This window comes from Salvia splendens, unplaced genomic scaffold, assembly GCF_004379255.2.
Source record: "Salvia splendens isolate huo1 unplaced genomic scaffold, SspV2 ctg751, whole genome shotgun sequence".
Taxonomy (NCBI): Eukaryota; Viridiplantae; Streptophyta; class Magnoliopsida; order Lamiales; family Lamiaceae; genus Salvia; species Salvia splendens.
In genome coordinates, this window is record NW_024599424.1 from 1 (window position 1) to 15,225 (window position 15,225).

The 15,225-nt window shown below is 35.6% G+C and overlaps 1 protein-coding gene and 3 non-coding genes across 4 annotated transcripts; all 4 read left to right on the forward strand.

Annotated features, from left to right (window-relative positions):
• The first annotated feature begins 5,556 nt into the window (after positions 1 to 5,556).
• LOC121791231 (agamous-like MADS-box protein AGL65) lies at positions 5,557 to 8,609 on the forward strand. The gene is made up of 12 exons (XM_042189248.1): positions 5,557 to 5,701; positions 5,840 to 5,886; positions 6,113 to 6,304; positions 6,600 to 6,659; positions 6,749 to 6,767; positions 6,845 to 6,909; positions 6,999 to 7,014; positions 7,096 to 7,157; positions 7,304 to 7,400; positions 7,551 to 7,777; positions 7,859 to 8,240; positions 8,341 to 8,609. Exons 3-12 carry the CDS (start codon positions 6,120 to 6,122, stop codon positions 8,350 to 8,352), a joined length of 1,125 nt encoding a protein of 374 aa, XP_042045182.1. The 5' UTR covers positions 5,557 to 5,701; positions 5,840 to 5,886; positions 6,113 to 6,119; the 3' UTR covers positions 8,353 to 8,609.
• Positions 8,610 to 9,866: 1,257 nt separating this feature from the next.
• On the forward strand, positions 9,867 to 9,941 carry LOC121791232. Its single transcript, XR_006048497.1, has one exon. It is a non-coding gene; the product is annotated as a small nucleolar RNA Z267 (small nucleolar RNA).
• A 64-nt stretch (positions 9,942 to 10,005) lies between these two features.
• LOC121791233 lies at positions 10,006 to 10,093 on the forward strand. The gene has a single exon (XR_006048498.1). It is a non-coding gene; the product is annotated as a small nucleolar RNA R44/J54/Z268 family (small nucleolar RNA).
• Positions 10,094 to 10,178: 85 nt separating this feature from the next.
• Positions 10,179 to 10,268, forward strand: LOC121791234. The gene has a single exon (XR_006048499.1). It is a non-coding gene; the product is annotated as a small nucleolar RNA R44/J54/Z268 family (small nucleolar RNA).
• Positions 10,269 to 15,225: the final 4,957 nt, after the last annotated feature.

The window sequence follows — 15,225 nt, forward strand, 5'->3', positions numbered from 1 at the left end:
AAGAAGAAGAAGAAAAAGAGGAAACAACAATGTTGAGGTTGTTGTTCTGTTCTATTCCAGTAGTTCTATTCAATTGTTTATTACTTCAGTGGGATATGTTCTGTACTTCATTCTTTAAGTTCTGTACTTCAGTCCCGTAGTTTCTTATTTCATTTACACTTTGAATTTGAATTTGTTTAAACTTTTTGCAATCTTAAAGAGTATAGACTAAAGTGTTTTTATAATGGCTTATGTTGTTCTTTATTATGATGTTTTTTTATTGTTGAGGCTGAAAATATTTTATAAGTTCTATAGTTTAGTTTATTAATTGAAATAAAGTAATATGTCATTATTTCATTTAGTACACAGATAATTTCATTATAGCAATTCAGTACTTCACAGCAACTAGGTTATAGTTAATATGAAAACAGATCATTTGCATTACCTCATCACATGAGGTTATATATAGTTCATAATTAGAGTATGTTACTTCATTATTAGAGTCTGATACTTCAAATATGTAGTTTGTTACTTCATTCTACCAATTTACTACCCAATGAACTATATCCATTACCCAATGCAGTATTTAAAGCTAATAATGAACAACATTAAAAAGCGTGGTACTTTATTTTCAATTGCTCAAAATAAATGTATGAGTATTACAAAACTTAATATGCTAAAATCATCATTTCTTCTTTAAATATGCTGCAATCATTTTCTCAACATCTATTACATGGTGTTTTCTTTCCTCCTCGTAGTATGCTACTGTAACGTGTTTTCTGTTGAAGCTTTCATGGCTGTTATTTGCTAACATCAACGCTGAGCAATATTTGGCCCTCAAGCTCTGGAGCACACCTAAACTTGATTTTTTTTAAGCCACAGTTCCAGCAACCTTCACGCTCACCCTTGTATATTTCCATGTGGCGCATTAGAAATACTCCACAATCTTCAACATTATCATAAGTTCTCCATGGCATTTTGAATCTTTGTATTTTAGCATTGGATATTGTCTTGCACTGTGTGTGAAGACCAGTTTGGGTGAAGAAGTGACAAAAATATGATCTATGCATGTATAGAACAAATATATGTTATTTTTAGTTGTGTATCAATTTCATATGTAAGTCTAATAAAATTTAATCATATGAGAAGAATACAAACCAGCGTCTCTGGAATGTCACCATAATTGATGGTGAGATCATTGTTGTTGCCATTTCCAGAGTTATCTAGTACAACAATTTCACTTCTTTTGAAGCAAAAGCAAATACCATAATAATGCTGATTCGCACATATGGGGAAGAAGACCTATGTAATGAAGTAACAGACCACACGAATGAAGTAATAAACTGTGAGAATGAAGTACAATAAAAAATTTAGGAAATAGAATATTTCAATTTATAATAATAATATTACTCCATCAAAATATATCATTACTACAGTACTATGTGCATATACTTCATATAATAAGAACAACACTTCATTATCGTAATTTATTACTTCATTTTAGTCATAAACCCTACTGTATAAACATGTCATTTATATTACTTCATTATCATAATTTATTACTTCATCTTATCAATTTACTACTTCATTAAAAAATATGTAGTTCATTTTTATGTGGAAACAACACAACAGTTAAGTTTAATCCTAAAACCCTAAACCCATTCATAAGAAACATTGTATCAATATACAACATATCATCCACAATTATAGACAGTTCACTTGGAATACTTTGCTACCTCATTATGATAATTTATTTCTTCATTTTACCAATTTAATTTCTAGGTTTTACCTTCTGGATCTGGAATTTTGTTTCCAGCATTTGCATCGGGCTTCGAATTTGATTGTTTGACCATCTTTGATTTACCCGGCTGCTTGCGAGTATATTTTACTACTATTTTGACAAAAATCATTTTCCAAGTTAGGAATTAGATGACGTAAATTAAGACTAAGAACTTTGCAAAGCTTCAAAGGTGTATTACCTTCACCAGAAGATCGGCCAAAACGCAAGTGGAGGCCATAATTTTCGGTCGAACTTTTTCGAGTATCAACCATTTTGAATATGTGGATTCGATGTAGATGCTAAATCTACCGATTTAAATGCTGAACATATAGATCGAAGTGCTGAATCGTCGATGAATGTCGTCGATTTCAGTCGTTTTTGCCAGAGATGGCCAATGGAAATGAAGATTCTTCGTCGGATTTTAGCTAGGTTAGTGGGAGAAGTTTTGAGAGAGAAGAAGCTTACAACTGAAGACTCGTAAGCGGGACGAGTAAATTTTTGGTGATTTTGATTTTTTACCCTAATTATGAAATTACATAAATACCCCCGCATTGAAGTAAATTGAGTATGCAATGAAGTGCGAAAAATAACCCTTGATTATCTAATCTAATCCATCAAATTTATGATCTAAGGGCCCAAATTTGGTCTCTAATTCGATCTTTAAGAGTGGATTTGCTATAATGGGACTATATATATGTGTATATATATATATATATATAGGGATGTATTCATTTCCTTTTTTATATTTTATTCTTTTAAAATTACACATTAATCTACAACACTTTGCAATCGCTAAAATTATATAGAGAAGATCACTTGTGTGTGTCGCCACATTACGAGGCCCCTAGGAATTTATGTTAAATATTTATTGTGAATAGTTAATGATTTTAATTAACACCTAAATTGAGATTAGACAAAGTGTCGATAGTCTTTTTTGCCAAATCATCGGAGAGACTGTGTATATTAGTTGGTAGAGTAGTAATGTCTAAGATTAAAAGTTCAGATTTGAGCTTGTTAAATTTGAGCTTCAAAAACACAATGCTTTATGAATGAAATGCAGTTATGTTGTGCATACCAGGGGATCCATTTCCGTTAAATTTTGGAGGAATTTTTCTTATTGAAACGTTGTTTTCCTTTGCTATACGTATGTGACGTCAATACTATTCAAAAATGAAAATAAAATGAAGTGAAATGCTTTTAAGGTAGTGGACTTCTGATTGATTTGATTCCACTACAAGGGATATATAAAAAATTGACCACTTCAAATCAGATTAATTAAATTATTCGAGGTGAATATAGTATTCATCAGTTCCCTATGTAATTGGTGCATTTTTGTTGAACAAACAGATTAAGGAAAGAGTATTTAGTTAATAAAATGGTGAGATAATAAAACAGATGAAAGAATAAAGTAGATAATAAATAAATAAATAAAATAAGAGATATTAAGTGTGTTACTTTTTATTATAAAATTATAATAAAACAGTCTGAAAATAAATACGATTAAATTATATTGAATGCTTTGGTTGAATTATATTGAATTATAATAAGCTTTTGTGACGACCATAATTTAAGGTTTCACTTAGAGATGATACGAAGTGCACAAAATACTGAATGTTTTAGATTTGACTTTTTTAATTTATTGTACGGCTGAAATTTATGTTTGAATTAGATCCAGCAAGACTGATATGCATGTGATAATCGTTTGTTACATACAATTATCAAAAAATTTCTTTTCGGTTTATCATAGAAAATATGTCAAACTTTCTATTTATGAAAATGGTAAATTGTCATTAATACATTCAACTACACCATTGTTCGTTATTGATTGTCAAACTTTGATTTAGCACATATGGTAAGAAATACTATAATGAAAATTGATTGAAAAAGTTAGTGGAAAGTGGATTTTATTTTAGACCATCTCCAATGGTGCACTAAAACCTAAAATAAGATAGGTATTTAGCTCTAATAGTACTAAAAAACCAATCCCATTTTTTATTTTTGAGAAAAAAATACGTATTTTTAGGTTTACACTAAACCCTAAGGTTTTTCAAATTTTGTAAGTAAAAAAAGGCATAATATGGAAAATATTCTTTTAAGTTTGAGTTTGGTGTAAATGATTAGAGTAAAATCATATTTAATGTGACATTATACTAAAATGGGTTTGAGTTTGGTGTAAATGGTTGAAGATGTTCTTAATATACCCCCTGTCCCCTAAAAATTTAATCTCTTTTCCTTCTGGTTCGTCTCCTAAAAAGGAAAACTTTCTATTTTAAGAAATTTTTTTGTCTCTAATAAGATGAGATCCATTTTCTACTAATACATTTTTCTTTCTATAGCTCTCTCTTAATATACCAATTTTGCATTAAATCCGTGTCATTTCAAAAGTTTATATTAGGAGACCGAAGGAGTATTAGTTTTATACTAAAATATGAGTATGAATAGATTAATGGAATGTGAAGTCCATTACCTAAAGCAATAAAATGTAAGTATGACAAGTATTAGTGGACAGATTAAAAAGAAAATTAGTGACAAATAATAGTGGACGGACGAAGTACTATTTTTTTCTCTTTATTACAACTATTGTTTTATTGCACGGCCTATATCATTCTATTCAAATATCTTTTCTCTCTGTTCAATACATTACACAAAATTGCCTAAAATTTTCATATCAATGTTTATGTGTGGTAATTTTTATGGAATAGAAGGAATATTATAACTACACAAAGAAAGTCAACCATGTCAACTTTTATTAGATTTTACTCCTTCTTCTCTTTTATAAAAGTGGCATGAAAGTGCCTCAAGAAAAAGGCACAATGAAAGAAAATAAATTACGTGTGGATGATATAAGTCTCATTGAGGGAGAAAGTGCAGATGAAAGGCTGTCACTTTCTAAAAGAAAGATAAGAATATATGATAAATTAAAGAGAAAGTTGCCTCTATACCGGAAACCACCATCAACAACCTAAAGTCAAATCCCATTTGCTCAAACTAAACAAAAATCTAACAAGATTTTGGTATCTATCTAGTCGATTTACTTTCCCATTCTATATTAACAATTTCTAGTAGAGTAGACAAAAATTGGATTAATAAATCCAGAATACTTTGAGTAGCACTTTGCCTTCTCCTTATATACGTACGCATATAAGAAAACCACAGATCTCTATCATGAAAAATATTATTGGGAGATATGATTCTTGGAAATAAAAATATGATTCTTATAAGTATTTATCATTGAATAAAAAATGTTTAGGAAACTTTTCCAATGTAAAACATATATTGATTGGTTAAATTAAATTGTAAATTGATATAACTGTATTACAACGTAAACAATGATTCATAATTTTAAAAATGACATTAATATAATAAAGTTGTTAATAAATTAACAACCTAATAAAAATAATAATATAATACGGTGTGCCACTAAAGAATTATATTAGAATCGTGATAGGGCCATAATATATATTGTTGTGTTAAATATAATGTCAAATGGGCCATAAAGAAAAGCCCATCAAATCAAAGAAAATAATATTTGGGCTGACTACACATCTTTGGACACTGAAATCAGCCCAAATGCTTGGTAGTCGGGTAGTTTAACTCCCATCAATTTTTAAAACAAAAATAAACATTATTTTATATTCTTTTACTTGGTTTTATAATATGAAATAAAAAATTAAAAATATTAGGTCGTACGCGCATCTGGTGAAGGCAGGTTCGGTTATCGTTTTAACTGCCGAAATCATAGTACAACCTGTTGTCTGCTTCTCCTTCCTTCTCCCTCTCCTTCTCCTTCTCTTTAGCCTTCTCTTTCTCTCTCTCATTGCATCCCTCCCTTCAAATCATTCACTCCTCCTCCTTCCCCCGTTTTCTCCTTTTTTTATTTTCCTTAACCCAATATTGCAGCTTACATCATTCATCCCTTCATTTGGATATCCAATTTTTTAGGTCATTTTCCATTTGCATTATTCTGCATATTGTTGCCACAATGCCAAAAGGGGTTTCAATCTTCGAATGATGGACTGCCTCACATTCAAATCTTTATTTTCTGATTCCTACTTTTAATCCCTTGTTTGTGAAATACAGGATTTGTATCTCGGAATTTGCACTTGTTTGGAGGGTTGTGCATCAAGGTGATTGCTTGTTGTTATATAGTATTAGGAAAGATTGCTTTTTTATAATCTGGAAATGTGTGATTTTGATTCTTAGTCATGTAAAGTTGATCTCCATTTTGATGTTTTTTACTTTATCAAAAGCAATGAATGGTTTAGGACAATACATTAAATGGAGATGGAAATAGTTCAATCTGTTTCATTGTATGAATTTGGAAAGTTGACATAGGGATTTGTTGGTTTGAAGTTGTAGGATGGGAAGGGTGAAGCTGAAGATTCAGAGATTGGAGACTCTGAATAGCCGGCAGGTTACGTATGGAAAACGAAGGGCTGGAATCTTGAAAAAAGCCCAAGAAATTTCTGTTTTATGTGATATTCCCATTGTACTTATCATGTTCTCTCCATCTGGGAAACCATCTATATTCTGCGGCCAACGAAGGTAGCAATCAATTACATCGATAGTTTGGACTTTAAACGAGGTTATCATTCGTTTATTCTGCATGATCATGTTCATGAGCAATGAGATATACATGGAAAGCCTCTTCTCTAGAGTGCTTGTAGCTTATACGTTATCGTTGTAATCTCTGTAACAAGGTTGATGTTGAAGAATAAGGTCTTGTAGTATCTGAGACTGCATGTTTTTAGACAATCAGGAACCTGCTGTTTCTTGTGTACATTCCATCGAACTGGCTTTAGAATGGATATGTCGTGATTCGTCTTCTTTTTGGTTTCAGCAACATCGATGAAATGATAGCAAAATACGCGCAACTTACACCTAAAGAGAGGGCAAAGAGGTACTGATAATTGTAGCACATGGTTCTGTCAATTCGTTTAAAGGGCAGTCATAATAACACGGTCTCTTTTCGTTCTGAATTTCAAACAGGAGGTTGGAGAGCCTTGAAGTAAGTTTAATGTGAACTATGCTTGTTTACCTTTATGTTGTTCTTGAAATGTAAGTGAAGATGTTATTATGTGATAGACTTTAAAAAGAAACTTTAAGAAGCTTGACCAAGATGTTGATATAGAAGAGTTTCTTGATACAAGGTAAGCTATTCCCTCTGTGGACCATTTTAACTGCTTAAGCCCTATGCAGTTTCTGATGTTTTTTTCGTTTTCTGATTTTCGTTTGGCAGTACTCCGTCTATTGAGGTACACTCACTAGCCATAAGCCATATGAGAGTCGAGTTGATCGAACTCTTGAAATGCCTAATGTGTTCTAATAATTGATAGGAAATGCAAAACCGAGTAATGTCTCTTCAACTTCAACTCGATGAAGCACGTGAAAGAGTAAGGTAAAAAATCTCAGGTCTTTTGGTTCATAAACTAAGCAGTGATGTGTATCTTCTCAAAAATCATGATTCAAATCTATGTCTATGATTTCCATTCCAAGCTGAATTGCTTGTAGATATTTGAACTGAAGTGTTTCATTTGTATTCAGATGGTGGAGTAATCCTGACACTATTGAAGACGTCGAACACCTGAATCAGATGGAAGATTCTCTCCGGGAATCGCTGAACAGGACTCAAGTAACTAAGGTACCTAAGTAGACTTTATGGGCCATTTCAATAAGTTGAAGCTCAATCAAAACACAAGGTCAAATAGAGTCGAAACAGTAGGCGCAAACGCAAAGCATGTAGGCTAACCGTGATGAATATAAGCTTACTGATATCATTTTCCTTCAACAGGAGAAGTTTTTTAAGGAACCACTCATTCAGTTTGATTGCACAAGCCAGGTGTGTGGAGACTTTGGCAGAGTTTACGAGCAAGACCTTCCCAAACCGCAGTTCCCAAACGCCATGCTTTTTCCCTTAGCAACAACCAGTGATCAGGACTGCACGAACCAGTCGTGGCTTCCTGGTGGAGAGGCTCAACATATGATGCTACCGGGGGAACCCCAGTTCTTGGGAAGCCGGTAAGCTTATCTTTGTTTTTTCACATATATCCATGTTTATGACTTGTATTGAGGTAACTTCATTTCAATTTGTGTCATCAGAGATATGGAATGCTCGAGAGATGCATCCTTCCCAACGTGCTCGGGTTACTTTGCTGATGTGAAAGAACAGGAGCTTGAGAATTCAAGACAGATGAAAACTGAGAGACTAGAGGAGGGCTTGACAGTTGATGATTACACATATTCTGCTCAGTTGAGGCTTCCTCTTGGCGATCAATATCCCTATAGTTCGTTCGGAAATTTAAGTTTTCCCGACATGATGGAGACCGGAAAGGATGCAAATTTTCAACTGAGTAGCTTGGACTACCAGATAAACGGGAATTTCGACCTTCCAAGATCTGTCTGCAACAACTTCCCTCCTAGTTTGGTTCCTGCAGCTGGCTCGTGCGCCATTTCCATGCTAAACGATCACTCTTATCCTCAGGTGAGCACGTCTCGATTTTTTGATATGTGTAACAAATTTTCAAATTGTAACTAACTTTTAGCTAGCAAACTTGATGCAAAGTACTTGTCATTTTTTGCAGCCTCCAAACTAATGCAGTGATTGACTCGAAGTGTGGATCGTACGCAGCTTGCTCGAGTTTACTGGAGTTGAGAAAATATATGCATAATACATGTAGCTGAGTTGATCAAGCAAAGAGGATTATGAACAAATTGGTGCATAGAGAATTGGTTTAGTTTTGTAGGAATACAGAGATAATACATTGTGTTGGCTAAAACTGAAAGGAAGGTGCATGTGTTTGTTGGAGTTTTTTCATTGATGATGAGTGAGAATGGAATAGATGTAGCACTATGTATCAAATTTTAGACATAAACAGCTTAAATTCCAGACAAAATTTACATCCTTTTAAGTATTGATTTTAGCTCTTGAATGTCTGTATCATTGATGGGTCCGAAAGGTGCAGCAGCAGGTTGTCGAAGGGCGCTTTTCCGGTGACGTTGTGCTGGATGATGAATGCTAAGAAGGCCAACATTGCAAGCCTCCCTACCTAATTCCTACAAACACACACAATTAAAATCTGGATATATCGAAAATTTCTAATTCCCAAATACCATATCATAGGACGACTTTCGAAAATTGATTGTTTGTAAAATGGGTTGATTGATATGAATATAAACGGTAGTGGCGGTATAGTTATTCAAAATGCAATACGGAATATTTAGGAAATTGACAAAAGTAGTAAAATGGAAAATGTTTGATGGAATCTAAGGAATAAGCAAAGTAATAGTTATATATAGGTGAATTGTTTGTTTCAAATATTGAATGTTACACTTACACTTACTTGGACAAAAAATTTGGGCCAAATTTATTTTAGTTATTCAAAATGCAATACGGAATATTTAGGAAATTGACTAAAGTAGTAAAATGGAAAATGTGTGATGGAATCTAAGGAATAAGCAAAGTAATAGTTATATATAGGTGAATTGTTTGTTTCAAATATTGAATGTTACACTTACACTTACTTGGACAAAAAATTTGGGCCAAATTTATTTTAGTTATTCAAAATGCAATACGGAATATTTAGGAAATTGACTAAAGTAGTAAAATGGAAAATGTTTGATGGAATCTAAGGAATAAGCAAAGTAATAGTTATATATAGGTGAATTGTTTGTTTCAAATATTGAATGTTACACTTACACTTACTTGGACAAAAAAATTGGGCCAAATTTATTTTGGTTGCATTTTTAGAGCCCAAATTTGGGGGCCTAACCCTAGCTACCGAGTCGCCGTAATTTCAAGAATCATCTATATATACGGCCCCTCAATTCGTAGTCTTATCATAAACCCTAATTCCCAATTTCTAAACCCTTGATTCGCTGTTTTCATTCTTGGTCAATTGCTTTCTTCAAAAATCATCTTCTTAGTTTTCGATTTCAGATCCTTTTTGTATTTATTTGATCAAGTTTTATGCAAGTGATGATTTTGAAAACGTATCTTACTCCGAATTGGAGAAAGCTGATACTTTTACACGGAAATCAGAATCTCTGATGCATTTTTTTTATGCTTGAAGTTATTTTTCTAGAAATTGAGAATGTTTCTTGGAATGCCCTTTCGCCGATGATGGTGTTAAATATACTTTGAGTGAATTCCTCATTAAGAAAAAAACTTACACAGCTGAGGCTTTGAGGCATTTGCATTTATATTTTCATTTTACATCATAAAATTATGTTCTTATTTATATGAATTTGAAGCAGGTGATGATAAAAAAGACAGGGACATCAGAACTCCTTTTGGAGTGAAGATGACTAGTCTAATGGGAATCTCTCTGATGCTTAAAATTCTCTAGTTTTTATTCAAATTACTGCCAAAATTAATTATGTTTTTCATCATTATATGATGATTTATTTAGATATGAAGATGGAAGCAAGTGATGATAGAAAAGACAGGGACATCAGAATTCCTTTTGGAGTAATGATAGACTTAGTCTAATGGGAATCTCTCAGATGCTCAATTGTCAAATTTGATTACTGTTAATGTGTGATAATTTGCATTACAATGTTTATAGCTATTACTCTAGTAGTATATGTTGTGAATGGGATGGCCTATGATGCATACCATTGTTTATTATTGAGTTTTACAACTTTGATTGTTTCTATGAATCATCGTAGCTGAGGCCTTATTTCCTTCCATCTTGTGTAACAGAATAAGTTCATATCAGTTCTTTTATTTGTAGATTGAATTTTTTGTTGATGTTAGATTGTTTGCCAATGATGCATTTTCTATAAATATATTACCAGAGTGAGGATGTTGATATTTTGAATTGTCACTACCTCTGAGGCAAATCATCTATGTATCTTGTTTTTTTCTCACCTTTTTTTCATACACGAGTCTTGGACTATTCTTTGAAGTATCTTTTAAATAATGATTAAAATGTATTTTCACGTATATTCATTTGGTCTCTACGAGACTTGGTTAACTCTGCATTGGGGCTGTGTCCCAACGAATTTCCAAGTTGTTTTGGCCAATCCGAGGAAAATATTTACAACTTTATTTTGAAACTATAATTAAAATGTTGTAATTGTGTTCAGTAAATATGTGCTCGTTTGTGAAAATCAAAAAGACCTCTTCAAATTTAGTCGATTTAATTTGGGGGTGTGAATGCTTCAATTAGGTTTGTCAATCTAGTCTGAAACCTGCGGGTCAACTCGAATAACCTACTAAAAAAATTGCAACTCATATATAAAATAGGGCTACATGGGCTGACCCTGTTTGGAAGGTGGGTTATGTGGGCTGGCTTGGGTGGGTTATGTGGGCTGACCCATGGGTTAAACATTTAAAATAAAAATATAATTAAAATTTTGGGTTATATACTTACCTGAAGTGTATATGGTAATCATAATATTAAATGCAATGTTTATGTTAAGTATATATATGGTTATTATGTCATTTTTCTCAAATTGAACGTTAGTGTTATATTGAATATAGATGTTATTAATATTTACTCATATTTAATGCTGCTTTACGTTTTTTCTCCCGAAGACAATCATTTGGTTGAAGCTTCAAAAGTTATTTATGTAGAAGAATGTCATTCAACTCTATGGAGTTTATCTTTACTATCTTTTTCAACTACTTTGAAGTTATTTTTGGGTATACAAAAGAATGTCATTCAACCCCTTTGAAATGCATGATTTTCATTTAATTGTGTTGGATTCACGTGTGCTACTAATTAGCGATATGTTTATGTATTTTGTTTCAATTTTCAATTGTTATATTTTTTTTTCTCTTGATCACTTTGATAATACTTTCCTATTTGCCACCATCTATTTTTTTATAAGTTAGAATAATGGATTGGTTAGAAAGTAACACATTAGATCACTTTAAACTCAAATAGCCCGTGTGTTAACTCGAAACCTGAAGATTTAGTGTCAGGATCGAAAATTTATAACTCGAAAATTTCATAACTTGATTAATCAGCACCCAAATAGCCGAACAATCATAGTGAATTGGCCTGAACTCGAGCTGGTTAGCCCAATTGACATCCCTAGCTTCAATATAGGATTTCATTGGTACATGATAATGGACAATCTATGTTTGGTAAAAGTGTTTACATTTTAATGAATTGTTACGAGGTTCAATTGAAAAATAATTCAGTATTAAATCTTAAACGTAAATTCGTACCTTATGCATATCTCAATATTTATACTAGTAGTCTTTTGGGATGAATTTTGGATGATTTTACTATCTCTTGCATATCTCAATATTTTATTTTATTCATAGTACAAGCTGAATGATTATAACTAAAAATATTAACATATACTCAATCTAGCGATTAAAAAATGGAAGAATGAGATTGGGTTTTAAAATCTCTGCACATTTATGCTGATAAAGGTCATTATTGTCCATTCCGTTTCTAAAATGGTCGTTGAAAATTGAAATACATTGTTTTTCTTTAGAAATGATCTCCACTATTTGATATAAATCCTTTAAACATGATCTCATACGTCTACTGATGGTTGGGCGAATTTTTGATGGTGATGAATGCTGGAAAATACAGATCACGACACAGAGATTTACGTGGTTCGATTTACTGAGGTAAATCTACGTCCACGGGAAGAAAAGAGGGCAGAGTTGTATTGCTTGATCTGTTTTCTACCGCTTACAATACAGACTTGCTATTTGATATTTGATCTCTAGAGAACTTCTTTAGAACTTAACCCTTTTCTATCTGATCTAAGTTCTATTTATACATTGAACTAAGATCGTGGCTTGCATCACCACTAATGATGGTTGTGGATGTCGTGGAGGTCATGAGATCCTGCATGGGTCCACTATCTCTTTGTTTGGTCCACTATCCTGCATGAGATCCTGCATGAGTTGACACCACTAAATAGATCGTGTAGTGGAGGTCGTGGAGGTTCTGCATGAGTTCACTATCTCCCAGTTCGGTCGAATACTGAGACCGAACTGCTGAACTATTGCCGAGCAGTTTTTGCCGATCTGAGAGTAGAGCTTGATTGGTCGGCATTTACCGAGCTGTAGGCTGGGGCCGAACTCTTTGGTAATGCCGAACTGATACTCTTCCTTGGGCTTTGGGCTGATGGGCTGTCACTGCTATTGGGCTTGTTTAGTCCGTACTCCATCATCTACCCCCCCGAAAAGCGAAGTGAATCACTTCGGCGAAGCGAGTCACTTCGGCATTCTGGATAAAGGTACGGGGGAGGCTGACGTTAGAGGACGTGCCTTGCGCGTGACTGCATTAAATGCGACAGTAAAATCCGGCCGTTGAATCCTGAAAAGGTGGGATTCGAAACGGTGCGATGATTTTGAAATCTTCTCCGAATCTGATAAATACGTCTTTTCTTCATCAGTTGAACACTTTTGCTATTGCTTCTTCTGCATTCTCTCTCTTTTGCGAAAAAATTTCCTTCCGCTTTCAAGAATTTTTTCAGAATTTCTTCAGACTTTCGAAGAGTAAGAACTATGTCTTCTTCTTCTTCTTCTTCTGAGTCAGGTAGCGGTGGGAAAAGGGGCAAGGGGTCTTCTAGCCGGAAAGAGTCCGGGGAGAAGACTGTAGAATACTTTCACAGCGTCTTGAGTAAGGACACCGTGATATCTCTACACGAAAAATATCTTCTTCCCGGGGGGAAGGCGGTGGTTCCCGACGATGATCATAGGGCTAACGACCCGCCGGGGGGTTATGCCACCGTTTACGAAGCCTGCTTAGAATGCGGGCTTCGTTTCCCTCTTCCCCCACCTTTTGTAGAGCTTCTTGATTTTTTTCAACTCCCTTTAGGTCAGGTGACTCCGAATTCTTGGAGGCACTTGTCGGCTTTTGCTGCCGAACTCCGTAGGCTAGATAAGGATCTGTCTCTGCGGGCAATCCTTAATTTTTTCCAGTTTAAAAGGAAGGGATCTTGGTTTTACTTGATCCCTTACAGCCTTTTAGGGCCTTCTGCAAAACCAAGTGGCCGAAATGGCAAAACCGTTTCTTTTTTTATAATAGGACTTCGGCTCCGGGCTTTCCTTGGAGAGGCCGAAGTCCGTGATTCCCCATCCTCGGTTAGAACCGTTGGCCGAGCTCGAGGGCGAGCTCAATAAGATTCCTATGATTAGGAAACAATACTCGGAAACTCTCGTCAAGGGCGACCTCGTGTTCAATATCTCGTCTTCGGACGAAGAGACTGAGGGTGAGGATTTCTTTTTTATGCCTTACTGCTTTAGCGGCGAAAACTAACCTTGTTTCCTTGTTTTTCGGTAGTGAACATATTGAACAAGCTGAGCCGCAAATCTTCGGAGTCCAAGGAGCCGGAGAGGCCGAAAACCACCAGCTCGGCGTCTGATGCCGAGAGGACTCCGAAGAGGCAAAAAACCTCTTCGGATCCGAAGAAGCCGAGTCGACTTCGGCAAAGGGGAAGGGAAGGCCCAGAAGCCCCCAAGAGCGTCGGAGAGAGACATCGTCATGGGCCCCTTCGGAAAATGTCTGTGAGCCTTTGCATGGCCACGGACTTCGCCGAGGTGAATTGTCTTCTTGATTCTTTGGCTTTGCTTCTTTCCTGTATTTTTGGTGCCCTCTGTTGACTTTTTTCTTTATCCATTTTCAGAGGAACGATATGCTCTCCAAGCTCGTCGCCGTCGAACTCTCCAAAGCGTCCAATGACTATGCTGAGATGCAGAGGAAGTTGGCGGCTGCTTGTCATCGGGCCGAACAGGCTGAGGCCAACTTTGAGAAGGCCAGAGCTGCTAGGATCTCGGCCCAGGATGAAGCTCAGTTTGCCAAAACCAGCTCATCATCCAGCGAGAGCAGACGAAGCGGAGGGATGCTGCCGTCGTGGTTGCCCAAGGAGAGGGTCTCCGTGCTTTCGTGGAGAAACTCTTTCTGAGCAACCAATTCTCGGCCTTTGTCGGTGATCTTCTGAAACTGATGACCGATAAAGCCGAGCAGGGGCCTGAAGTCGTCCTGCCGCTGTACGGCCGGGAGATAGCAGCTCGGCTCCAGAGTCTGCCGGTGCTTGAGGAGCTTGCTTCGTCCTCGGTCCTGCTTTCTGCGGACCAAGTTCGTAGTTGCCGAGCTGACCGCGATGAGAATATGGAGGCTATCTTTGCCTCCATAGGGTCAGTTTCAGCCGCTCCAATTTTCCACGGAGAGGGTGAGACCGAGCAGCTTGAGCAGCTGGTCGGTGATGAGCAGGCCGAGCAGGAGGCGCGGCAGATCGGCTATGGTGGCGCCGAGCAGGCTGGGGAGAGCAGGGAGTCCGAGGCTGAAGCTGAAGCAGACAAGGAGAAGGAAGCTGAACCTCACCGAGAAGGCGGAGACGAAGCTGGCGAAGTATGATTTCGTCTCCCTTCTCTTAGTTTAGTTTCTTCCTTCTTGTAAAACGGCTTTGAAGCCCTTGTGTAGAAAAAAAATTTTCTTATGAATGAAAAAATTCTTCTTTCTGCTCTTGTGTCTTCGTATAGCCTTTCGTAC

What these genes read in the sequence shown, in the direction of transcription:
- LOC121791231 (XM_042189248.1), top strand. Translation starts at nt 6,120, where the DNA reads ATGGGAAGGGTGAAGCTGAAGATTCAGAGATTGGAGACTCTGAATAGC. An exon ending in ATATTCTGCGGCCAACGAAG is followed by an intron (nt 6,305 to 6,599) that starts GTAGCAATCAAT and finishes TTTTGGTTTCAG; the next exon opens with CAACATCGATGAAATGATAG. An exon ending in GAAGCACGTGAAAGAGTAAG is followed by an intron (nt 7,158 to 7,303) that starts GTAAAAAATCTC and finishes ATTTGTATTCAG; the next exon opens with ATGGTGGAGTAATCCTGACA.